At 42.8% G+C, this 26,800-nt stretch overlaps 1 protein-coding gene across 26 annotated transcripts in view; it reads left to right on the top strand.

Moving 5' to 3' along the window:
- Positions 1–26,800, top strand: part of NRXN3 (neurexin 3) — a 1,025,535-nt gene that overhangs the window by 58,112 nt on the left and 940,623 nt on the right. For all 26 annotated transcript variants that reach the window (XR_010071082.1, XR_010071083.1, XR_010071084.1 and 23 more), the window contains exon 3: positions 26,403–26,420. Coding sequence is in view for 23 of the 26 variants with exons in the window: in XM_063335033.1 (XP_063191103.1) it covers positions 26,403–26,420 (18 nt within the window). In the remaining 3 variants the exon portion in view is untranslated. The remainder of the gene's footprint in view (positions 1–26,402; positions 26,421–26,800) is intronic.

Genomic DNA, 26,800 nt, shown 5'->3' with positions numbered 1-26,800 from the left:
GCCCATAGACCAGCCTGCTGGCTCCTGCATTGTCCCAGAGAGTGCACAGCTAGGATCTAAACTGAAACTTTTGAGTGTTACTAAATAATGATTTAAATAAAAGTAACTAATAATACTTATGAAAGTGAGCAGAGCCATAAATTCCTCTTTCCGATTTACAAGCAGGAGATTATTTGATTTCAGAAGGAAGAATTATTTTCCTTTGGTTTTGCCCTCAAAAAAAAGGCGGGGGAAGAAAAAAGAAAGAGTTGATCTCTTATGACTGTCCAGGCTTCTGCTGAGCTAGGCAGCCTGTCATGGAGGTCAATCAGCAGTAAATATAGCCCCAAGCAAGACAGCACATGCTGTAGCCTTGCTTTCATCCTTATTCCAGGGTGGAGGTGTGCAGGTCATTCGCTACAGGGTAATTTTTGTTATGTTTTGGTGGAAAATGGAGGGAGATAATCCTCCCAGGTACCTCGAGGATGCTGCAAATGGTGCGACAAAGCTACAGGGAAAGAAGCGGAGGAGGACCACATCTGTCCAGCAAACTCTGGCACTACTAAGAGAAGATGAGCCTCTGCACATCGACCTCAGCACTGAGTGCTCCCGGGTGTGGGAGAAGGTGGTAATCCATCTGATGAAATGGTAGAGCGGCCACCTGTCCTGGGCCAACTTCTGATTTCACTTTACCTCTTGTTCCTTTTCTGACCCACTTTGAACGTGATGGATAACAAAGCTTCTTTCTCTCCCTATAGAAAGCAAGGCAACTGCCATGTTATTGCTGTCCAGAGACAGCAGTGTGACTTTTGGGTGTATGTGTGTGTGTCTCCTTCATTGCAGACAGGCTTGCTGCCATTGTAAACCTACCCTGCAGTGCAAAGCATTTGCCCTTCCTCCATCTGTGAACAGGTCCAGGAGCTGACAGCTGGGTGCAAAACAGCCCAAGGGCTGAGAGAGATAGGTGTGGGGATGTAGGGAGGACCGTGGATGTCACAGACTACTTGAAGCAGAACTGATTTGTATTTTAATATGTTTGCTCTGAAGTGGGGCTGGGACCTGAGTACACTGGATTAACTTTCTGTGTTGCCAACAGTGTTGCCAGTCATGCTGTTTTCAGATGTCTGGGCCCTGCCTGCATGTAGACTTACTCACCTCATTATCCTGAGAAGAGGCCTAGGTATAACGTGTAAAGAAAGTGGACTGGGGCAGCAGAACTTAGATGGTCCAGTCATTAGAATGTTAGCACCAAAGAAACTATTTTCCATTTCTGCCAGAGGCTTCGTGCATCCCCAGGGTGGTTTGCTGGCAGACTAAAGGACTCAAGATTGAATCAACTGACTTTTCTTTGCAGGGGATATGTACGTGGTTACCCTCTGTGTCTCAGTTTTCATATCTGAAATATGTAGCCAGTGGGACTTCCTGTACTCTAGGTATTAAGAACCCACGTGCTTCTGCATGACAGTGATAGAGGCATACAAATATCTTAGCAGGACAGGTAAATGATGATAATTTGTGAGCATCGAGTAGGATGACCTCGTTTGATTGTCAGTTTTCCAGCTAGGCTTACAGTTTGAGATGTCTTTCCTTGTTAAATGGCCATCTTTGAGGAGTGTGCCTCATCTTTCTTTTCAACTGAAATCTCCCAGTTTCCTGACACTTTGGGAAGTGTCACACTATGAGTACATGGGTACATGGACCCTTCCCAGGCCGGGCTGGAGCTGTGCTGGTGAAGGCAGAGCCCAAGCAGCAGTGTAGCCTCTTCTAGCCTCCTAGAAGGAGGGCTTTTGACTCTTTTTTTCATATCTGTCCTCAAATACCCTCTATCATGAACCTCAGATGCTGATCAGATGCTTTTCCTTGTCCAGTGACCCACCTCTGCCTACCTTGTCTGCATTGGTGCTCTCCCTGCTGTGGCTGCAGGTTCCAGCCTGCCCCTGTCACTCTCCATGCTCAAGGTTTGCCTCGACCTTGTGCTGTCAGGGAGAGCAAAGAGGGTATAAAAGGCTACTAGAGCAGAATGGCAGAGTTGGCACTTCCTCTGTTCCTGTATGAATCATTGCATAAAAAGCAGGACAACAGCGAAAAAAGCCCTCTGGGTTGTTTTTGAGTGTTTAATTAGCCCAAAGCTGGCAAGTGTTTTGTGGTTCTGAGGCACTGAAAGAGTAGGTAAAATATTTCTTTTCCTCTTAACTCTTGTCAACACAACTTTAACTGCTTATTAGATACAGCAGGTGTATTTGTAGCTGGTCTGCAATTTGAAATGTAGGCCAAGGAGGAAAGGGGTACTTGGCACTCGGGATTTTGTTCTGAGGTGCGATCTTCCTCTTACTCATGGAATCTGACCAGTAAAGTAACCTGAGTGAATGTAATGGACTGGGTTTGACTCTGAGTATTTGACATAGACCTTTGTCAGAAAGGAAGAAGCAGTTCATTGGTAGATGTAGAAATTTGAGCTATAGGTTAAAACCAGGCTTCAATCTCTAATGCTGCTGACAGGCCCCAGAGTTAGCTTGCCTGCTGCATTTATTCAGAAGCCTTTCTCAGACCATGTATCTCTTGGGTGGATTTTCATTTCTTCTCAGTTTCTTGCCTTAGTACTTGAGAAAAATGGCACTGTCTGAGTTTTCCAAACCTCTGGTGTGTCTCTGAAGGCATGTGTTTGATTTTCTGCTCTTTCCTGCTGCTTCCATCCTGCCAGCTTGGCTTTCAGGGCCAGAGAGCTTCTCAGTACCTTTCTCCTGAAGGTAATATAGGAGAAATCCTTGGAGCTAAAGGCAGGTTTGTCCACTGAGACTAGTCAAAACCACAGTTGAGGCAGAGATGGCTGGCAGAGATGAGAGCAGCTTGTGTTGTGATCTGTGAATTTCATAGCTCAGTGGTGTTTGCAGTGAAATTCCTTAAGCTCCTTTCTGTATACGTCTGAAATATATTGCTTATATTCCCCAAAGATTTTTTTTTTAAATGGGGAAGAAGTGTATGGAATCATTCCTTAATAAATTGCTGTTAAAAAAAAAAGAAGGGAAAAAATAAAAAGGTGAAGCTTGTGAAGAGAAAAGAAAATAAAATTGCCTGTTTGGGACCACCTAAAAGAAAACACTGGGAAAGTAGGCAGAATTCCTGGGCTTTTTTTTCTGTCTTTTGCCCTTTCCTATGTGGCTCCTGTGAGAGCTTCCCTGGGACTCTGTGCGGTAGGAGGCAGGGAGCTGCGCAAAGGGTCCACCCTGCATGATGCCTGCCAGACCTCTGATGTAATTGGAGATCTGTGTGGGTCCTTGTTATTCACACAGCTTTGACTTTTAAGGAAGATAACAGTAGATCAGAGAATGTAAAGAAAATATGGATTGGCTATATTCATGCCATCATGCAGGAGTAGCGTTGTTGCATGTCTCAGGATAACCAGAGCTAGAGGTATGTTTTTATTGATGGCAAAGATGAGGCACAACTCATACAGGCATATCTAGCTAAAAATTTGCCAGCTCAGGTACTGATAGCTCTGTGATCACAACAGCTTGGAAGGTAGTCATATGATGGTAGTGGTATGGCTATAGGTTTATTATTGGGTGGAAGACCCTCTGAGAAAATGTCGGATGCTGCAGAAAATGGCAAAATCCTCTTTCTTCAGAGTTCCTCTAGTGGACACTGTGCTGTTGGAGATCTGATTTTTTTTTTTTTTCTTCACTGAAAATAAAAAGTAAACAGTAGGGCTCCAATGATCAAATTGTAATTTAGGTTACTTGCTAAGATGTCTCCTCCTAAATTCTCTATTTTCCTTCATTAGTTAAGCTGAAATGCTCATCTGTGTCTCAACTGCAGCAATGAACACATTACAACAAATTGCCAAACCTGCTGGTTTTGAACAGATATGAGACCTATATACACTTTATCTCTACTTCACATCTTACACATAAATGTATCTGTAAGGCAGTCTGTTTTTTGGCTGCCCTATCTTGTGGCATGTTTAGATGAAAGACGTGTGAAGCAACATTTTGACCAGCTAAGACACATCAGAATAAGGCAGCTTGGAGATGTTTTTCTTGTGAGAAATGGCAGTTTTGTTCAAATCAAAATATTTAGAAGAAATACTGATTTTGTTGGCAGTCTGGAGAAAAAGCAATGTATTTTTATTTAGTAGAATTCCTGGATTCTGACTTTGTTTAAAATGTAATCGGTGTCAATTGCACATATATTTCTAGTTTATTTTATAACTTACTGACATTATTGTCCCTAATACAGACCTACTACTGATGAGCTGCAATATTTCACAAAAATGTTGAAATGTTTTAAGAAAGGGGCGTATGCTCCCACACTGACTAAAAAGCTCTAATGAAAACCCGTGGACTCAGTTCCACTGTGCTATGACTGTGGGAGGTGTTTGGCCCAGGAGTGGAGGCAAAAGGAGACCTAAGCACAGGATAAACTTGACCGGAGAGGAGAACAGATTTCCAGCTTGCAGACAGCGGGCAGAGCCTGGAGCACAGGTAGGGCGGTGAATCAGATCGATGCCCTTTGAAACCTCCCAGGAGGGTGGAGTGGCGTGAAGCACTGTTATCATTTAAGTTTATTGGAAGTGACAGATCTGTAGGTACTGCTTTTTATCAAGGGCTCCACCAAAGGAAGAGCCCAAGGAATGATCCTGGGTAGACAGGACTTGGGTGGTTTATTCCCCATTTGACTTCTCAGATGTGCCAGTATCATTGAACAGTGCAGTTTCTGAACAGTGACAGTGAAGGCAGCAAGGCTGCGTATATTAAAGAAGAACCACAGCTGCTGATTTGAGAGGCTGGGATTGCCAGCAGTGTGGTCTTCAGCTTTTTAGTGTGTTGGATTGAACCTAAGTAGTTTGCAGTGTAGCTGGACCTGAGAACTGGGCAGTGGGCATTCCCGAAGAAACCCATAACAAATACCTCTGTGCAAGAAATGCTCTTTGAAATGCAGCCAGCCCAAGCTGAGGTAGGCTTGATGAGCAAGGCTCTGCCTATGAAAGTCACTTGGGAACTGCACTAGTATGGCATGACAGCCATTCTTTAGCTCTGGGATCTTTTCCCTGTCAATGCCGCTGCCAGTGTGGTGACTCCCAGTTTGCCTGAGGCAAAAGATAGCTAAACCAAAATACTAAGTAACAGATCCTCTATCTCGGGAGAACAATTGGCTGTGATTTCAGACCTCATTTGTCAATGGTGTTTAATTATAGCCCTGCTGCCACTTACAGTGGAGGTCACTGCTCTGTTGTACGTCTATTTAATGCTCCCTCTGGCCTGAAAAATCTATGAATCTATATCCCACTATTTTGGGGCATTTGTAACAGTCTCCACTGGTTTTCTTCCAGAGCTGAAATTGCTTACTCTTGGTTACTTGACAAAATGTTGTTCTTGGAAAGCTGACTAAAACAATTTAAGCCACTTTTCAGGTCTGGGAGTGAAACAAAATGTAAGTTTAATCTGGTTTAGTTTCTAGCCGTACAGTTGCCCAGTTGTTTTCTCCTCGTGAACGGCTGGCTGACTGCTGCAGTGTGGGTACATGAACTGTTTGAACTTGTAAATACAGTGTCATTAATGAGCTGTTCTTTAGAAAATACATCAAATATAGAGGTCATTGTATAAAATGTTTTATTGAACATGTGATCACATAAATAGTATTCAACTTAAAAATAACCTCACAAACAGAGGTTTTTAGTCAGGCAGAGCCTTCATTTGTACTGACTGGAGATGTGCTTAACTAAGAACTAAACCCAAATCTATTTAGATTTGTTGATCTTGTTAGTTTAAAAAAGTACTACTTTTAAGTCCCATTTTAAAAAGTCATTTAGACATCTTGGAGCCTTGTGACTGGTTTGGGCTTCTAAATAGTAATTTTGAGCATTTTACCTTCATATTGTATTTATTTCCATCCTTTTTCACCTCTAAAGATTTGGGCTAAAGAGCACATTTCTATTTGAGATTCTTTCCTTGACTGCGTTTGCCTTTAATAATTTTAATGATCTGATACTGAACTAAAACCAAGGTCATTCAAATGTTCCTTCTTAAAACTGAGTGAAGAAGGAAAATTAATTGCAAAAATCTTGCTTTAATGTGATGTTCAAGTTGTGAATTTCAGAATTAAATGGTAGTACCTGCTACAATCAAAATGCCACATGGCATCCATTCAAATGTGCTTCAGGCATCCTGCACTTGAATTGTGTGCAAGGCAGGAAAATAAAAGAGCTAAAACGCTGTCAGGTTAATAATAAATTGTGCATACATGTGGCACATTTCATCAGAGTATTCCTAAGCATCTCACAACTACTGATAAATCAGTCAGCCTTCACATCACTCTACCACACTGTGAAATGCATGTTATCTCCATTTTACTGATGGCAAAACTGAGAGGCAAGCAGAATGTGAATTATTGAAGGGTATCGAGTCAGAAGCTGCCTGAGGTGGGACTGGAATCCAGAACTCTAAATCTGAACTATTAAACAATACAGTAGTTTATCTAATTTTATCTAAGCGTGCTAGAAAAGTTGCAAAATACCGTGGTGTAAATTGAATGTGAAGCTAAAAATGGGGCTTTGGATTTTAGAGATTCTTGTAAAATTTCAGTTGTTTGATATTCAAAGAAAGATCTCTCTTTAGTCTTTCTAGGGGCACAAATTGTCCGTACCCAAGAAGTTCTGTCCTTTGTGGCTGTTGTCACATAACTTTGTCAGCTGAAACCATGTTGAACCAGCTTGGTCCCTACCTCTTGCTAGTGTGCCGCAGTATTTGGGCTATGCTTTATGGATTCCTCTATTTAGTGTTGGTTTATAGTCAGTAATGAGGAAAAATAGATTTGTGGCAATAAAAGTTTTATCTGGTTTTGCCCATCTGTGGTTTATGTGCTCTTCAGTATAACTTTTCAAAACACGGAAGAGAAGATCCAGTTCCTGTAAATGTTTCCAATAGAGAGGTTTATGGTTTCACCAAAAATACCAAAATGAAACACTAACTCCAAGTCTTTGAATGCTTTACTGAAGATCCCCAGCATCCCCTTGGATGGAACAGGAGAAAGTGTAATAGGATCTTAAATAGTCCCCTCCCGTCTGCACTTCTGCAAACTTGCCGAAGTGACGCTTTCATGTAACCTCTTTCCGCTTGGTGTTCGTTGTCAATATAGACAGTGAGTTTAACTGGAAACTTTGCTCCAGAGTGGAGTGACTCCAGCGAACCACTCCCGGTAGGACACTAATGTGCTGGGCTTCCAGCTGTGAGATAGGTTGAGAGAAGGTTGTTTATATGTGATGGAGAAAGAAGCAGTTTTGATTGGACTTTTGAGTTTTGCTTGGTTATTTTGAGAGAAGATCACATGGAAAAACAAATTCCTGAAGAGACCTGGGCTTTTTATCTTTGCTCTCTTTGAGCAGCTTAAAAAGAACCTTTTAGAAGAGTTCTTTCTTCTGTGTTTGTTGCCCAAAAGTCTCTTCTTTAGACACTGAAAGTGATTCCAGTATGTCCCATTTCTAGTGTTAGCCTTGACAAGAAAGTTGCCTGGCAAACAAGAGGCACCCAAGTGAGCAGAAAGTTCTGCATGGAATGAAGATGGTGGCAGATGGGGCATGATGACCTTGTGTTTATTCTGTAAACAATAACATAATGAGGAGACTTGAGTCGAGGCTCTTCAGCCCAAATGTGCTCTTGTATTTTCTGTGTAATCATGAGACACTGCATTTGACCATAGTGTCCTCCAACAGATACTCTGTTTTACTGCATAGCATACAGGAGTGTGAGTAGGACTCCTCTGCACAGGGGTAACTAGGAGTTCTGACCTGGCGTTTATTATAGAAGCTGTTTAAATTAAATTAGTAGAAGCTGTAAACATTACTTATGGGTTATTTTAGTGCAGTGCATAACAGAATTTAATTGTTGGTGCTATGAAGAAGCACATCACTGGAATTCCTTCCGGGTCTGTAATAAAACTCAGCAGAATTAGGCCAGAAGGAAACTGATCTAAACTAACAGGCAATGCCAAGATAAGGAGTGACATTTGTTGGTAGCGCTGTCGAAGTGGATCCCAAGATAGTCACAGAAAAGTGAGTGGCCAGTCCAGACTGAGATATATTGCTAGAGCTATTAGCTCCATGATGGATGGTTGGAGAGTGGTGCCCAGACCTGTGACTTTATGGGTCTCCTCCTCAATCTTTCTGGCAGTCTTTCATAAGACAAACCACACCTAAACACCAACACTCCAGCTCTTCCTTCCTCAGAGCAGTATGATGACTTGATTTTTGTAGCTGCTTATGGCTCTGTTGTTTTTTACTGCCTTTCCTCCAGCCTAATTGTCCCGTCCAGGCTTCACCCTGGCTCTGTTGGGAGTAGGAAAGAAGCGGATAGCATTCTGACTTTGGCACTAATCCTTGTTCCTCTTGACCCCAACCCTAACGTGGTAGATGGAGGAGGCTGATTTCAGGAAGGGGAGGTGGAGAGAGATGACAGATGATGTGAGGAGAAAGCAGAACTGTCAAGATGATCACGGCTGGCAGGGGAAGAGCCTCCCAGTTGTGACTGGCCAGGCCAGGCCAGCTTTTGCATGCTGGCACTGGGAGGCAAAGCACTTTCTCTGAAGCACAGCTACGGAAGGCTGGGGGTTGGGCCCTGCAAAAGGAGAAAAAGAAATCGAATCAGCAAAGGAGAACCCAGTCGCGCTGTGTGTTTGAGTTTGGGAAGGCTACCCAAGCATGGAAAACCAATCAGCTTTCAAGGTACCCAGTTGGAAGGTAAGCCTGTACTTTCACATTTGCATCCTAGTATTTGTCTTCGACTAAGTGAAGTATCAACATCTCTTGACGATCTGTTCCATGAGCGTCTGCTGGAAGGGCTCTAAATCTTCCTCCTTTTGGTGTTTGATTGCTGTGCTGGAATTGGCTACCTGATACTAGAGACACGCTCCTCATGCCTTCCTAGTCCTCTTCGAATGTGTCCCAAGAACCTTGCCAGGTGTAAGAACAATGCAGCAACGCATGGATCTCTTTTTTTTTCTTACAATGGTCATCTTTTTTTCTCATTCCTCTGCTCTTGGCTTTGGAGACTGAAGTCTTTTAGGTCTTCAGCTGTCACTATGAATCCTATTGGGCTCATGCATTCCATATATATGAAATTAGAGGAGTTGTAGGAGCTTTGAGTCTCCCTTTCCTTTAATAGGATGACGTAAAGGAGCTGTGACCTTCTTTCATTTCCCTCCAGGCCTTATGACAGAGAACTAGATAGTGGAACATGGCTAACGCACGCAAACTAAATTAATTTCTGGGAAAATACTCACCTCTGTTATCTCCTAGACCATTTGCTCTGAATTGCTTCTGTCTGTCTGAACTGGCTCTTCCTGACCCCTTTGGGATTCCAGCTTTAAGTGCACTCTGTTTTCCAGCGTTATTCATTATATGGGATGGACACAACAGGCATCTCTTCTGTGTGTGGGAATCTCAGAAAAGAGCAGATGCTCGATTGTCATTCTTCGAAAGAATGTGTAAATTGCAAGACATGAGGTAAAAGCTCCATCTGCTGGAACACTCTTTGAAGGCCCTGTTGGAGACAAGCTCCATCGTTCTGCTCTTAAATGAGGTGGCTTCATTAAGGGCCTCCTATGTCAGATAGGAAAGCAAAGACTAGTGTGGAAAAGATAGCAGGCAGAAAGCAGCCAGAGTTGATGTTACTCATGTGCTGAGGCAGCAGCACCGAGGCTGTCTTGGTCATCACTGGTACTGGAGACAGGTGTTGTATTTCTAAGGTTATTGCCAAGGTCCTGCCTCAAACCTTGTCAGGAATAGCCCAAAGTTGGACAGTATCCAGCAAACCAACAATAATCTGTACATCATGAGACTGCACACTGCTGGGTGATCTGGAGTCAGTAAGAAAGTGGTCTGCACTGCATTTGAGACAATGGAAAATATCTTTCCCTATTGGTATGGAGAAAGACTGTGAAGAGTAAGATCCAGTGACAAAGCAGTATTAATGCTCGCTACCCAGGGACTTGTTGTATCCTTCTAATCTGATGAAGTAGTATCATGCAACCTGGGGTATATTAAGGTGCTGTTAAGTGCTCAGAAGTTGTTCTTAAGAGTTTCAGAGACTCTGGAGATCCAGATATCAAGCATAGCTTACAGGATATGAGATGGTACAAACGAAATTACTATAGTAAGAAATAGACCTCTTTGACCATGCCAGCTTTGCCTGCATCAGTTGAGTAATACCCAATGCAAAATGAGTAGAGAAGGGATTCCAGTTCCTCCTGTGGGACTGAATATGTCTATAGTCATTACTTCTGAAAACATGTGATTTCTTTATATGAGCATCATGCATTTCCTGGAGGAGGTCCTGCAAGGCATAAAATTATAAGGAATAGTCAAAACCAAATGTGACTCTGAAGAACTACTGAAAGGTGGCAGCATGGAATTTACTGTATTTTTAACAGAGAGATGTGTTTAGATGTTATTAAACAGGGGATTGGCCAAGGTGGTCTTGCAGATGGCACTGGACATCCCAAACACTATAGCTACGTCTGCCGTGGTGGCAAGGTGCTACCATGGAATAGTAGACATCAGAGGTTCAAACAGGTTCAGACCAACCCTGAATGTTCTCATTTGAGACTTTACAGCGGTAATACAGGATAGGGCTGCATGTTCTGAAATACTGGAAGGCCCAACTGGTGCTTCCTAGGGTTTTGCATTTTGTCATTGAATTGCAGTTCTCAGATCGATAGATTTTACTTTCTTAGCAACCTGAATACAATGCCAAGAAATTTAGTGAGATATTGGAGGATAGCAGTGGTCTTCTTCCCCAATAATACAGCCCCCAGATGTTATACACCTAGCAAATTTGCAGTGGTGATTAGGAGCACTTTCAGAGTTTAGTGAATAAATCTTCAGAGACAGCCTCATCCTCTTTTGTAAATCATGGTATGGCTGTAGCTATCTGACTAGTTTAATCTTTTATATTTTCTTCCCCATTCTTTTTCAGGGTGTCACTCATAAGAAAGCTTACCCCCAGTAGAAGTGGGTGTTGCTTTCTCTGGAAGTCATACAAGAGATTACGTAGGAGTGAAGAAGCAGCTTTTGCTCATGTTACATTACACCAAATAATAAGGGAGGTTGTTTGCCTGTTCTAGGTCTGAAGGAACCTAGCGGATGCATACGTATTGTCTTCTGTTGGAAGTTTAGGACAGTACAGTGGCCCTTTATCCACTGACATCTCCAAGCCCAAGATTGGCTCACAGTTCTTGCATACCATCAGCCAGTCTGTAGGACATAGCTTGGAGGGGTGCTGTTGACCTCAGTGTTCTTAACGCAAGGCCTGGTTTTTTTTCCTGACTCTTCATGTCATTGTAGGGGGTTCATCAAGCATTCAGCATTTGGAGTAGAACAGTGTTCTACTTCCTCCAGTAAATAGAGACTATAACAGTTAATCTTTCACCCACAACAAGCAGTTAAGTTCATGGACGTTATGACTGATAGGCAGGATCCTCCTCTTGGATAGTGTATTTTTATCTAGTCATCTACAAGTAGGGATTAAACTGTATTACACTGGTGAGAAGGAATCAGTACCTCTCAAATTGTGGTGTGCAGAACTGATACTATTTGTTAGGCTTCACCTCTGGCCTTCTGGACCATGGCTGAGGTCAATATATTCTGTCTAGGCGCCGTAAAAGCAAGGGATCACATGTTTCCACCTCATCTTTTTATGGCTAATCCTGGAGAAAAAGTATGTTCCTTATTTTCCTCCCCCCAGTGACAATGATCATGACCATTCTAGGGCAATATTACTGTAAGGCACAGATATCCACTTGAGCTCTGTGTCGTGGTGAGTAATGTGCTCTCGGAAGGAGATGAAGCCACAGTAATGCCTGGAATAGAAGGTTGTCAGGCTGGTCTGCATAGTGTTTCTGCTTGTTTTACAGAGTTCTGTTGTGGCACGGCTGATAAGCAATATGTCCATATAATGTTACATTATATAATCAGTCAGGGGAAATCAGTGGGAAATCATCAGGATCTGGATCTAGTGTTATTAACCCGATTACTCTACGCCTCCACGCTGGCAAGATTCCTCACCAGACTTTTGATATCCAGCAACTGGTGGCTGCTGAAAAAGTCTTTATAAATGTTCTTCTATACATTCTGTTAATATTTCATGACAGACTTGTTTACAAGGGAAGATACCATGTGCTCCATCTGCTGCTCCATGTTGCAACTGTGTAGTTTTCTATTACTTCCCTATATATGCTGCCTAATATCCAGGATTAGGTGGTACAAGGCTATGATTTTCCTGATCACCTTTTACCAAATTACAGTGTTTGGATTGTCATACCTCTCTAGATGTCCCGCTGGACCTCACCCTTCTTCCATCTTATGTGGATATATGCCAGAATGACCTGCAAATAATGTTCCTAGTTGAGTGACTGCTGTGCATGACAGATGGGAGGGGAGCAGTTGAATATGACTACCCGTTGGCTTCTTACAGATTCAGGAGGTTGTCATACCAGCCAAGTTCTCATCCAGGAGGAGTTACTTCTCAAGAGTATGAGTTTTAAATAGGAGCTGCTTAAAGCTATCTGAATGTGTGCGAGCTCCTGCTAAAAAGATGTCTCCTATGGGCCGCTCTTGCAACAATATCAGCATATCACATACTTATGCAGTTACATCCAATCTTGTATTCTGTTTTAATTCAGTATTAGTAATCCTTCAGTATCTCCATTATATGCACTTTTTTTCATTAGACTTGACTTCTACCTGAAGCCTCAGTGTCTACTTTCTAAAGTTTGATTTGAAGCAGCATTAGACTGTACTGTCTTTGAATGTTTCTTCCTGTGGATGTCCTCTAATACAATGACTCATCTTCAGCTCTTCACCTGTATCAAGCAGCCTTCAGTTGCAAAAAGGGAGTCCCTAACTCCATAACTGAAACTCCAGCTTCATTCCTACCAAGTTCTTGAAATTATTTTCAAATAATTATCTGTGCTGTTCCTTTTCTCAAACTTGTGTTCCTCTGTGGAGGGGAAAGGAGTACATCTCTTGGACCACTTCCCGGTGTATTTTGACTATGTCCAGCCCATCAAAGATACACCTTTGTGAACCACTTGGAGTTATATCCATCTCTCTTTAAATCAGTGGGCTCTTTTGGATATCCAGGCACACTTCAACAACTGTTGCATAGTCTTCCATCCTTAAAGACATTAAAAACTTGGCTAGTGGAAGTCCTCAGCAACCTGCTGTAGTTTGACGCGAAGAAAGTTGGGGGTCAGAAGAAATGCTCGAGAGGTACTTTCAAACCTCAACAGCTTTGTGATTCTGTGGACTCGGAAGCGGATTGTTAGTGGCTGTTTCTTCAACATGTTGTGAGATGGCAGTACAGAATGATCCATTTTCTGCTCTTGTTAACAATATGTCTTTGGCAAGGCGGCTAGGTCAGATGCCTGTTCAGGAGTACCATCCTTCAGCTGTTCCTTGATATGGTTGAAATACTTTTCTCTTTCAGTCCTGGAGGGATACTGCTTACCAGTCATTTCCAGTAGGATCTACACTCACGTATTCTTGGAGAAGAGAGAGAACAGTAGCAATTAGAGGTCGTAGAAAAGAAGGTATAGTCCTTCTTCCAACTCCCTCAGTGATAGTGCTTATGACCATCACTGAAATGCAAATACAAATTGCATCTCTGCTCCTTAATGGTTATTGTTTTGTTTCAAGGCTGTGTCTCCCTAGTGGAGGAAGTTTTTATTAGCTCTTTACATATGGGACTGATTACTCACCTGGCAGTGAATGAGGCTCTGTAAGATGTAATCAGAATAATCTGAACAGCTTTCCTTAGTTCATGCTGTGGTTATGAATTGTTCGCGAAATAAGAGAGAACTGTGGGTTTCCATGACCTCATCACGCACAAGGAGATACAAACAGCCTGGGACAGACTGACATCTGCTGCTGGTCCTAACACCTTCCTTTTCTGTGCTTTTGGTGCATGAACTCTTAGAGCTGGATCTTGCGTGGTGAGGAATAACAGTTCCTGGAGGAGAGGTTTTTTACTCATGCAACAAGCACCTGGTGGAAATCTTTTTCTGCCCTGATATTATGGCACAACTCAGCTGCAAAGAAATTGCATTTAGAAATAAGAGACTAAATTGTGTTCTTTCTGTGCTTAAGACCCAGGTGAGGTATCAATTAGTGCTAGTGTTTTGACAGTGTGTTTGGCAGTCGTCTTGGTGGTGGGATTGTGCTTTCTCAGTTTATACCGTGCTCAATGCACTTGTGTACTGTTGGAAGCCAATTATTATGATGATGGCTTTTCTGGATTCAAAAAATCAGCCAGGATATGAATTGAATGCTCCACTCATCTGCTTTCACTTAGGTCACGGAAGGACTGCTAGCTGGAAATAACTTTGAATCTTTATTGACATACAGTGGATTTGAACTAATGGCTTGGAGGTGAAGAGCTTCACACTGCTCAGCAGTGTCTTTTGTATAACAGACGTGAGAAAATAAGCATGGAAGCTATTTATAGCACACACTCCTTTTTGCAGATTTAAGAAAGAGCAGAACTTTTAAAACATTTTTTTCAAACCCCAAAAGATGTACCACTCCTTTCCCTACACCTTTTCTCTCTGTTTTTTGTTGTTCTGGCTATGAGCTTATGTGTATTATGTTAACATATTAATCAAAAGTATTTTGGACTGTGTATAGAGGAAAAAAAAAACAAAAAACAAACCCACCCCCAAAATTCTTCTGCATGCAAGTGCTGTTAATTTTAGGGGCCTGATCCTAGTCCATTCAATGAAGAGGGACATCTGCTGAATTCAGTGGGTATGAGGTCCTGCCCCCTGCCCTGTAATTATGCACTTGGGTCTGCATCTGCATGGATCCCGCTGCAGGCAGGAGGTCTACATTTAGACATTCACACAAGAAAATTTAGTGTTTTGAAAGATGCAGAATGCAGCTGTTTCCCATCATTATGTTTCACATTTACTTAAGTCAGCAGTTACTCTTTTCCAAGCAGTGCCTTTCAACAATAAACAAGGCAAATGCTTCCAGTAGAACCTCTTGATGACTTCTATTTAATTTAAATATATATATTGCAGCAGCAAATACAGCAATAACATGGAATATGAAACCCACTAACACACACTCTAAAAATGAAATGTAGGTGTAGGAGGAAGAGAAAAAGAAGATGCATTTCTTCTGATTACTCATGCTGTATTTAGGGTGATTATTCTAAGTTGAAGGAGCATGCACTATATATTCTTATGTGTAATAAATAGAGTTCTCGCTTTACAGGCACACTGGAACCCCATTCTAATTGGAATTGGAGTGAATGAATCAATAATTAGTTGATACTTACTTATACCAAACCCAGAGGCATGCTAAGCGCATTATAGGTACCAAGTAAATTTCAAGATCATGTTCTTTATTTTTAAATCAGCAGGCAGTTCAGGGAGATGGGTGTTTAGAACAGAAGACTCTGAGTGGTTCCTTGGCCAGAGAGACCTACAGAAGCACAAATCTTAGTACCTGTTGGCACCAGGTGGCTAACCGGCACTGTGGTGGCCTTTTCTGAGGCTTTTCTGAGCTTCCCTTAGAACTGTTCTGTACTGGGGAGCGGGTGGGTGAGAAAAAGGGTGAGATATAGTGTGCAGGCTCAACAACAAATGGTGTAATAAAATAGACGTTTTAATAAGATATAATAAAAAGAGGAATATATCTAGCGAGTAAATCTTGTATCGCTACAGAGGCTGGGAACCCTGCTTTCCTGCAGCATCAGATGGACCTTGGTTGGATTTTCCTCCTCCTTCCTGTGCTGTAGTGCTTTTTATTTTGAGTAGCAAACAGAATCATCTGTCTTCTCCTGACGAGTTGTGAGGTTATCTCTGTTGTAACACCCACCAGCACACAGCAGAGGCCGGCACGGGACACTCCAGCAGGCTCCCGTGCACTGTCTACTCCTGCCCAACAGAGCAGACATGGCCTGGTCAAGATCACTAACTCCTCAAATATAGTGTCTTCCACAAGGCTGCCAATACAGAACTGAGTTACAAATTAATCCAATCTGAATCCTGTAATAAACCTGGATTTGACTCCATATTAGCTATAATCAGTATTGAGAAATAAAGTGAGAGTTTTATTTCCCCTCCTCCCTCTTTTTTTCAAGAAGAGATGTATAATCTCAGGAATCTTAGGGAGGTGTGTAACATCGTGGTGAAACGCTAATAATTCTACTTAGACCTTCCCACAGGGATACTATGATACTGAAGATAAAGTATCTGGGCTACTGGGTGGAGCCTGCTAGAGCTCCCTTTTAATGTGGAAAATGCCACCTCTCAATTTCTGTGGGACGTCTGTGTGCCTTGCAGATGGATGTACTATGCCATTTCTGTCTTGGGATGCTGTGATGCAGCACAAGGAGTGTTGGCATATGGCACTGGTAAGTGCCAGGCATAACCAGGCAAAGGAGTGTTCCTTGCCCTCCAAAGATGCACAAGCTGCTGCTTCTTCAGAGCTTAGGTGGTGGCCTCTGAGGCCGGTGGTACAGGATGTCCTCCCTGCTGTGGCCTGGCACCCAGGCCTGCAGGGAGCAGGGAAGGGCTCAGATAGCACAGAGCTCAACCAGTGGAGCAGCACCTCTCTCCTGCCTCATGTAAAATTAGGTTGGCAGCAGAAGTGGGGATGAGGAATTTTCCTCCTTGCAGGTTTCCCCCTTGTTCTGCAGCCTCTGATCCTTTCTAGAGCAGGCTGGGTAGGAGTAGGCAATGCTGACAATGAGAGTCAGGTGGGTTTGGAGAAGGTCCTCCTTCCTCTCCCACCACCCTTGCCTGACTAGGCTAGTCACAGCCTCCTGTGGCTCCTGCTCTGCTTCTTCAGATTGCTTTGAGGGGAATATTAGCATCCTCTAATAACTCTGTCAGACTTATCGAGGGATTTGTTTTATTAATTCCAAGTTTGGGTACAGCAAATAGATTATAGCTTGGGCCACTTCATAGGCTTAACGAGCCCTTTCTGTGCTTACTTATCACTTTTTTTCCAAATCTCCTTGTGTTAACTCCTTTTTCCATTCTTTGTGTTACTATTTATTGAATATCCTCAGTGCTGTGTATGTCACAGGGAATATGCCCAAAGTTCATTCCTGTCCATCATTTTTTGGATGATAAGAGAGAAGTGGAGGCAGCACAATTTGCAATGGATTTGGGGGTAGTAAATGCCTTTGGTAGCTGTCATGGTGAAGGTCTGAGAACAAGACAAAGCTGAAAATACTCCGCATGGGTGCAGGTTCTTGCTCAACAGGAGGACAGGTACACTTTTTCTGTGGCATATGGTGGGTAATGCCTTGGTTTCCTGTCTCTGTGTCAGTCTTGCAGGTGGTGCAGACAAAGGTGAAACACGACGGGCCTGATTCCTGTACTTTGAGCAGATAGCAGAGTGCCTGCAATGAAACTAGTTTTAGCTTCTTGGATCACATGACTAGTTCACTTTAGTGTAAGCCACAAGACTGCTCAATAGGTTGATTTTAGTGGTAGTCAGCATAGGAAAGTCCACCGTTGTGCATCATCATCAGCAAGCTCCTTGTTGTCTTTATGGCCTGATAACCTTCTAGCATTATTGCTTTTGCTGGATCTGAGAGATCTGAGAAGTAGCAGCTATGCTGGTGAATCAAGGGAAGGCATTCCTGGCTGGGGGGGGTATTTCATTTAGGGAGATCCGTCTGGTTGCCATCCCTTCCTGATGCCCAAATCAATTAAAATAGGAAGGCTGTTACAGAGAAACTGGCTCCTGTATCCCTAAGATCTGTTGTGTGAGTCACCTCCAGCTTACAAGAATGCAGCCATTGAAATGTCACATTGGTTGATTTAGTCCTTGTTAAAGTCAAGAGAACATTTAGCTTGTAATGGGAACTGTCTAACTACAAATGTAGTTAGAACATGAGGACGCAGCTGTCCATGGGAATGTAACTCTCTTGCAAGAAGTTTTTGAAAAGCTTTGCATAGCGTGAGGCTGTCTCACCTTGAAGGGAAACCTGAATGAGGACAGGAGTTTCCAGCCACAAGCGTGGAAGCATGTACAGAGATGTCTAGGTAATGTTATAGAAGTGTGAAAAAACAGGCAGAAGTATAAGCATTGTATGCTTTTAGAAGGTCATAGGTTCTTGTTTCATCCAAGTGGGAAGGGAAAGAGAAATGGTCTTCCTCTTTTTACTACTGAAGATGACCTATGAAAATGCAAAAACAGCTTTCTGTGTAACCGTGCCACTGCTCCTAATATATGAATGATTTATAAATAGTGATCCCAAATATTGTGGCTAAAGGCAGGAAAGTCATTTAGTCTCTTTTTTTTCTGTGAGTGGCCACTCAGGTGGAAAAAGCTTTGGCACTTCTAGTACATAATATGATGAACCATATGGTGGCTTTTGCTGTTTGCATGGAACATTGAATGACAAATCGTAGTGTTTGTGGAGGAGGCTGTGTACTGAACGTGTGTAACACGGGCACGCACTATCAGAGTGTCCATGTTTTTCTATGACATGCCTTGTTTGTGCTCTGGTATCTATTCCTCCTTCACAGGAGCTCTAGCTTGTTCTTGGCCCAAGTGCTCCAAGTGAATTCTAGGACAGATGTGTGTATGATACTGCTAAACAGAAAGAGAAGAGGTGCTCTGGATCTGCACCAGGCCCTCGTGAGGAACAAGAATCTCCGGAGAGGTAGAGTGCTCTTAGGCCGATTTGTTCAAACACAGACTGTATTTCTTATTCATAAACTTGTCAGCCTGTGTTTCTGACAAGCATAATGGCTTTGTTCTCATTGGATTTTTGGCCGGATTTGGTAGTACTGTATGACCATGGGCAGGGGACAGGCTTCTAGTGGGTTTAGACCTGTGCTAAAATATACTAGTTCCACAAATGGCCTGGTACAACTAACTGGCCGAGGATAAGATTCAAAACTGGTCCTGCTGTAGATAACTTAGATGTCTTTGCACTGTAGGCACAGAATGGCTGCCATATGCAGAGAGTCTCGATGGACCGGCACTCTTCAGTTTAGAAAAGAAGCAGCTAAAGCAGGAGGTGAGGTAGATAGTGATAATCGAGAGTGCTGTAGTGATGCTGAATAGAGAATGTTTATTCATAATCCTTTATAAAGCAACAGGTAGGGGATGCCCAATGCAATATATTCAGCTGAGGGCTTTGAATGAAAAAATTAAAATACTGTTTCACACTGCATCAATGCTAGTTCCAGGAGAGATCAGACAAACTAAAGGAGGGAAGAGTCCATCAAGGCTGTTGAACTTTTTGATCATGATGCAACCTCCACCAGTCTCTCATTGCTGGAAGCTGTTAATAAGAGTATTGTGGATTTTCTCAGTTCCTTTGTCTCTTCCCCGAGTACCCGCGCTTGGCTGCTGTCAGAGGCTCAGCCTTGGGGTCTACCCTGCTCCATTACCACAGCTCTTAGCTTGTGATGCCTGGCAGCTGTTACTGAGGGGATTGTCTGGGGAAAGTACGTTTTGAATTAGAATAATGAAAATGTAGAAAATGAGATTGGAAAAGATCTCAAGGGCCAGCTACTCTTTCCAAGACAAGATCAGGTGTATCTGAAAAATAAATGAGAAATACTTGTCTAGTCTTTTCTTAATAGTCCCTAATGCTGCTGGTTAAGTCCCAGTCGCCAAGGTATTCCAGAGCCTATTGCTACCAAATTTTTCTAACATTAGACCAAAACTTCCCGTTCTGCATCACATGTTTCTTCTCATTCTATCTATGGTGAATACGGAGGACACACTGTATTTTTCTGCTTGCACCTGCCCTTCAGAAGTTAAACAGTTATGTGTCTTTGTGTGCTCCACAAAGCTGTGAACACAACTGGCTGAACGGAGATGTACGGGGGTGCTGTGCAAAATAGCAGGGAGCAAATCCTCCCTTTTCCTCCAGTGCCCAAGCACCTAGGATGAAATATAAAGAAGCTTCATCCTGGAGTGCTCAGGCAATGTATCTAGGCAGTTTCAGTGAAGATCAACATTGCTTGGAGGACACTGAGTAATTAAATCCTGGTTGGATTTTTGCTACCAGTAGGCTACAGAACTATTGACTTTTTCCCCAGCTATGTCGCCAGGGCCCCGAGGAATGTACATGAGCATGTTTGTTGGGATGCGTGGGAGAGGATGGTACTTTCACTGAAAGCTGTGCAAGCAGCTTTATCTAAGAATAGTAATGATAAAGAGTTAATTAGAGGGATTATTATGAATTCATTTCTCTAACTTTTTGTTTGTTTGTTTTTCACTCTCACTGGAGCTAAGTAACTGTATACATTGGTTTCTGAAAGCAGCAGGCATACTTAAGGTGTTTACACCATGATGATATGAAAGTGCAACGGCATGACCAGGCAGTTGTAGTGAACCTATAGTTGCTTACAAATGTCTCCCCAGCTAGCTACAGTACACACTCTGCCTGAGGATCTGGGTTGCCTGAAAAGAGAAAGCTTGGCCCCTTGAAGTAAAGGGTCTGTTTTCCTTAGTAGAGATAGGATCCACTCAAACTTTGCGCACTTTAGAGGGTGACATACTCAGGCACGTGTCAGTCAACCTCACGTTGGACCCTGTGGACAGGGCAGGCTGCCCACAACATGAATGCACACAGTATGGAGAAAAGCATTGGAGGCATCAAATCACTGTTAATCATTCAGATAAGATTTGAAATCAAATCCCTTCACCTCATTTAAATCAGAAGTGCTTTAAAATCACATGGCACTTTTAGTAGAATCAGCCAAGTTTCATTCTGCCTCTTTAAGTAGTTCTTGTTGTTCTAACTCTGACATGCTAAACTGCTGTATGGTGTTCCTATAAGCTGTTAAACATCTGTCTCTTTCACTTCAGAGCTGGCTGCATTTCAGTACTGGATGAATGATTCCTATATTCACAGCTAATAAGGGCTTTGGGATCCCAAGTGTTAGCTGTGCAAAGGCACAGTACCACAAATGTCTGCAATTCTGTGCAACATACCAAGTGAGTACTATTCCCCAGAGATTGAAGCCTAAGAGATCCCGTAGGACAAAGGACACAGAGAAATGTAATTGATTGTAATGAACTTGTTTGTGTATGTGTCACCACTTGTCTCTACTGAATAAAATCAGAAGTGTTCAACACTCCATTAACACAAATTACAGGGTCCTATTCTTCTGGAGTGAGACAATAAGGCCTACACCTGCTAGTGCCATGAAGTTCTTCGTGATCCCAGTGTGCAGCTCAGTGACAGACATCGCAGGCTTGAGTGGTCTTGGATTTGTTTCAGTATCCTAAATGTTTAGGAAATTAAATAGAACTGGTCACATTTACTTCTGTGGCGATTCCATTGGAATCAGTGGAAAGATACCAGGGATGGAGCCTACTACCAGAGTAGGACAAAAGGTTTTAAGTAAATATGAGGGATGAAATCATGACACTGTCAAAGTAACTGTCAAGTCTTTTATGAATTTAACGGAGTCAAGATTTTAACCTAGTTAGCCATAAATGCAACAATCTTCAAGGTGCCTATCTCCTGTGTGAGCATGGGTACTACAGGGATGTTGTGCTAATGCTTGGAATTGATCTCATTACAGAGCCCATCTTTACCCAAGCAAATTATTGTTAGAAGCTGTTTATATGATGTAAATGCTATTCCTTTTTGTGTCGCTGTAACTCTCCCAGGTGGCTTTGAACCACTGTGTCCTGAAGGGAAAGAAAAGGAATCTGTACAGTTTTGCACCAACAACACTGGTCCCCAGTAACTTGGTGCAGGAGGTGAAGTAGGACCATATGTTTACCTTTACCTTAACAGACCAGGTTAGGATGGGATGAGAGCACTTGCCAAATCAGCATCTGGAATTAACACTGTGTTTGAGAAAGTATCAAATTAATGAAGACGTTGCTTATGGCAATTTGAGGGGTTTCCAGCTCAGCCAAAACGCAACTCTTCATCCTATTGTTAAAATGTTGTATCAGAGCTCAATTAAGAGGAAATCATCCGGTTCTGAGTCACCAGCATCTCTTACTACCACACCACAGGCGTCCAGGCTGGCTCATCACATATCTTTTGAGTCATTTCACAGGCTGCCATAAATGCATCAGTCCGTGGTCTCTGGACTGTTTTCATATATATCAGTAAGTCAAAGTAAGTGACTGAGAGTTCCCAACCATTCATGCTTCTGCTAATGAAATTTTACTTATATACATTCTCTGTATTTGCAGCATGAGAGCCAAGTCTGCTTTAAAAAAGCTTTTTTAGGTGTTGGTAACTGAATGAGCTTCAGAATAAGGTCATTTTCCTGTCTAAAGGCAGGATCTCCTCTTACTTGGGAGTGGGTCTCCTATGACAAAAAGATGCCTCTAAGTGTTATAACTTTTGCCCTCTTCCTCTCCCCAGTTTCTGCCTGCTCCCCAGTTCTCTCCACGCACTGATGTTTGGAGAGAGGGTAACCAGAGAGACCTGGAGGGGGATGCCAGAGAGCTTGAGGGACTCGTAGTACAAGACAGTGCTGTTCTCTTCTAGGTGCTTATTTCCACTTAGCGTTAGGATACTTCTGCCTGACAGCTGGTCTGTGATGTGTGAATTCAGTCAGTGGCTCTCAGTTTAGCCGGCAGAAGACAGGGGTCCACAGCCCATCAAAGGGGAAGACAAGATTGAATGGACCATGGAGATGGGAACGGAAGCTGGTTTCTTCAGGTCTAGGTGATGTGTACTGGTAGGGCTGGTGTGCATAGAAAGTCTGTGCTGTCCTCGTCTTCCAGATGGAGACAGAGGTGCACTCTCATGACACCTTCCCTTATTGCTAAATTTTGTAAAAATGTTAGAATTAAAAATACCCCAGATGTTTCCTCTACAGCATGGGAATGATCTCAGCAATAATAATGCTTGCTTTGTTCCTCCTGCTCCCCTTCATCCTCCTCCTTCTCCTTCCACCCCACCCAGATGGCTGGGTCGGCATCAGACAAAGGCAGCAGCCCTGCTGATCCCTCTTTCAACCCAGCTATTAGTATCAAAGAACAAAAGCAAACAGCACCGGCTTGCGGCTCAGCCCTTTACAAAGGCGCAATAAATGGACTCTTGTGTATAGGATAAAGCGAACTCTGCCTTTTCTTTGGTTAGGAGGCAGACCTTTCTGTGTTTGAAGTGCTCTGAGCTGGAGAAAGTGGAGAAACCTCCATCTGCATGGCAGTAAGTCCCGTGGTCACTGGGCTTTTTGTTAGCCATGGGTTCTGCATGCTCCCTGTTTAATTGGGGAAGGCTGTACCTGTGGCAGGTAGGAAGTCCCTGTGGGGGGCGCATGGTAATGCAGATGGAAGAGGAAGAAAGTTTGGGACATGTTTTAAACAGTCCTTTTAAAAACAAACCAGGAATGAAGAGAATTTGAGAGAACATCTCAGATGACAGGGGCTGAAGGAGAGTGAACTCAGCTCCCCAAACCTGGTCACTCTGCCTGTTTGCCCTCTCTATCTTCTGCTTTTCTTGAGGCATTAAATTTCTTCTAATTGTGAAGCCACCAGCTGTAAGGTACTGCATCAGAGGTTTCTTATTTAGGTTTCTTTTGTTCATATATGCAACTACAGTTTTAATTGTGCACCACAGTGGTATTTATTGTAGGGTCTTTTTGTGAGGACTGACTGCCTACGTGCCGTTTTTGTCTTTGCAAAGAAAGCAGTGCTTTCTCATGTGTGTTTTAAAATAAAAAACAAGTACTTTCACCTCTTGAAAATCAGCATTTGCCAGCAGGTACCACATGGGGGGGTGTCTGCAATACAAGAAACTCCCTTTGTATTTAGTATGGGAAGTAACACTATTGACCTGGGCTTCCACATAGGTAAATCCTGCAGAAGTGTCGCAGAGGTGCAAGCAGTGACTTTTCTGATGCAGCTAGTGTATACAGAAGTTGCGTTGGGTGGAGACTTTCCAAAAAAGATACAGCAAAAAGAACGCTAAGAGTAAAACCAATCAGGATTGTGGATGCCTGCTTTTAGGGACAGTGGAACAAAAAATATGGGTAAATGGAAATCCCCTTGCTGTCTGCCCCTTGTTACTTTCCATTGAGAAACTAGATTTTTAAGATGCTTGAGTAGCTCTTAACACTTCATTGTTCTCCTTTTTTTTAACAGCTTCATGACCTGTTTAATTCACGCACAGTTAAATAAGTATTATCTATCTCAAGCAGTGTATCAGTTACAGCCCACTGCCTCTTCTCTTATTTGCTTAATGTGTTTATCCCTTGGTTAGCTTTTTCCTTTGCCCTTTCTATCTGCTGATCCTTTTTATTCCCTAAACAGCCCACAGCTTTCCTCCTGTAGCACAGACACCCTGGTGATGCTGCCTGCTGTTCCCTGGCCCCTGAGGTAGCCTGGGCTGAAGCCGTGCCCGCTCCTTTGTCAGGTGTGCAGGGAGGCTGAGAGGACAGAGTGGATCTAGAGCTTTGTACCTGCTTAGAATAGGCTTTGGGGCAGCTGCTGGATTATCAGAAAAAATTGCAGTACCTTTTCATGCTCCTTTCCTCCTCTTCTGAAATGTATGATCATCTTCTCTGACTGCCACTGATTTTCCCAAGCAACACCTCAACTCAGGTTCTAGCTGTGCACATGTAAATTCTTTAGTATTGTGCTCACATTCTGCAGTAACGTTTAAGGCTCTGCTCCTTCCTTCTGCCCCTGCTCTCACCTCCTTTTGCCTTCCATCTCCAGTGCATGCATTGCTGCCTGGCACTTGTTTTCTTTTCCTACCTAAAAATAATTACTTTCAGGCAAACTTTCAGTGCTAAGTGTCTTTCTAGGCTTGCATGCCAAGACGCCAGTTCTTAGATACAATTATGTGTTAAAAGAGGAAAGGCAACAAATAACACTCATCAGATCTGACATATATGTTTAGTAGAAGCTACGGAAATTAAATGAGTTGATGCAACAGTCCCTCCCTTCTTTATGCATTGTTTTAAAATGGGTTATTACCTCCTTAGGGAAGGACAGCTTAATATACGTGTGCTGTATCACAGGGACTTTTCCTCAAATGATCCTGGAGCCATTACAAAGTGATAAACAAAAATCAACAGAAAGTGATAAACAAAAAGCAACATGCACAGAAATCACTCACGCACCACTGAAATGCAAGTGTCTTGGGAAGGCGAGTGGCACTGGTTTCACAGCAACACAGCTGGTTTGGACGGGAAGGGGGAATACTGATGGAAATTGGAGGGGATATTGGGGGAAGGAGAATACATTCTTAGCCAAAGCACCCAGCATGTCATGTTCCTAGGCTTGTGGCAGAAGTGGTCTGGGACCTGTTGTAGTCCAAATCGTTAATATATTGCTTTGAAGTCCTATGTGAAATACGATACCTGCAGCAGCACAGCTCCTGGGCAAGGTACAGGCCTCCAAGGAAGAATGCTACCTATGGATCTGGCCCTACTGTTCCTCAAGCAAGTTCATTTTCTTTATTTGGAGGGCTGCCTCAGAAGGAAAATATTAATCTGGTCTAATCTCATGAGATTTCAGGGGTTCCTCCCTCATGGTGTTATGATAAGTGCAGCTATTCAGACCAAGACTAAACTTGGGATGCTAAGAGAATTATGAGAGGCATTTTTTTGAAGTACATTCTCTGGGATTGGGGGGGCTCTGGCCAAAACAGACATTACATTCAAAGATATGCCTTTTCTGCGATGGATACTATCATGGGCATAATCTTGCTCCTTCATTTTTAAAGGACTAGTTTATTCTAGGGTTTATACGATTGATTCTGAAACGCGCTCTTATGTCACAAAGAGGAAAAAATACTGAATACCACTTGGTCTGAATTCAGCATCTTGTGAAAAGACAACATGTGGGACGTTCAAGCCTCTGGCACTCCTTCTCCCCCACCCCTGCTGCTGTCTGCAATGAAGGATGTTGTTTTGGGATTGATGGGCAGGAGGAATGAAAAGGAATGGGCTCTCTTCTAGACTGTGGGACTATGCTGAGTGTCTAGTACCTGGTCATAAATTCACATGGCCCCTCCTAAAAGGGGAGCAGGTTATTTACTTTTTTCTGAAAACTTGCTTGAATTTATGTGCAATAGAAACCTACTGCAGGCAGGTTGTTTGTTTGTTTCTTTCTTTTGCATTTGTGTGTGAAAAACAGTAGAATATTTTAACATAATATTCTTACAGGAACTGACGTGGCTTGGTTCTATCTGATTCCAGGAACTCTCTCTCCGGACAGATATGATGGTGGATTCACTTTTACATGCACAGCGGAGAGGGAGCTAGTGCCTCCTCCCTTGCATGGCTGGATGCTTGGCTGCAAATGGGTGGCCTTCAAACAAACCTAATTACTTCTGGTTTTGCATGAAATTGATTTCCATGCAAGGATGCTGAGTTGCTGTGTGCATCTCTAATGGCTTTTCTCTCTTCTCTCTCCCTCTCTTTTCCTTTTCTCCCTTCTGCTTGCCGTGAAAACACCTCATCAGATGTCAATCATATTCCAGGTAAGTGTTGCTTTTGTTGAGCTGAAAGGCTGCTCTTTAAAGAGTGGTGATGGGCAGTTATCAGCGGCAGAAATCTCATCCTGCTTCCCGAGAGTGTACAGAACAAATCTTCATACTGGACATCACAGGGTCTGGATTGCAAAGTCTTTGCTAGAAGAAGGGCTTCATGGTAGCAAAGGTCACAAACTTCCCTATTCAGAGATTACATTGCATTGGTCAGTTAAAGGGATGTTTTTTGAATGAAAATTACATTAAAAATTGTTGCTTGTATTGCTAATTACCTGGCATTGAACATTGCATTATATACAGTTTATTTCTGATACATCTGAGTGTAGTCTGGCATAAAAATCTACTTCAGTCATTTTCCTTCTCCTGCTCCA

Source organism: Chroicocephalus ridibundus, chromosome 4 (genome assembly GCF_963924245.1).
Source record: "Chroicocephalus ridibundus chromosome 4, bChrRid1.1, whole genome shotgun sequence".
Lineage (NCBI taxonomy): Eukaryota > Metazoa > Chordata > Aves > Charadriiformes > Laridae > Chroicocephalus > Chroicocephalus ridibundus.
The sequence above is the reverse complement of the archived record's forward strand: the minus strand, read 5'-3'. Positions and strand labels throughout refer to the sequence as shown.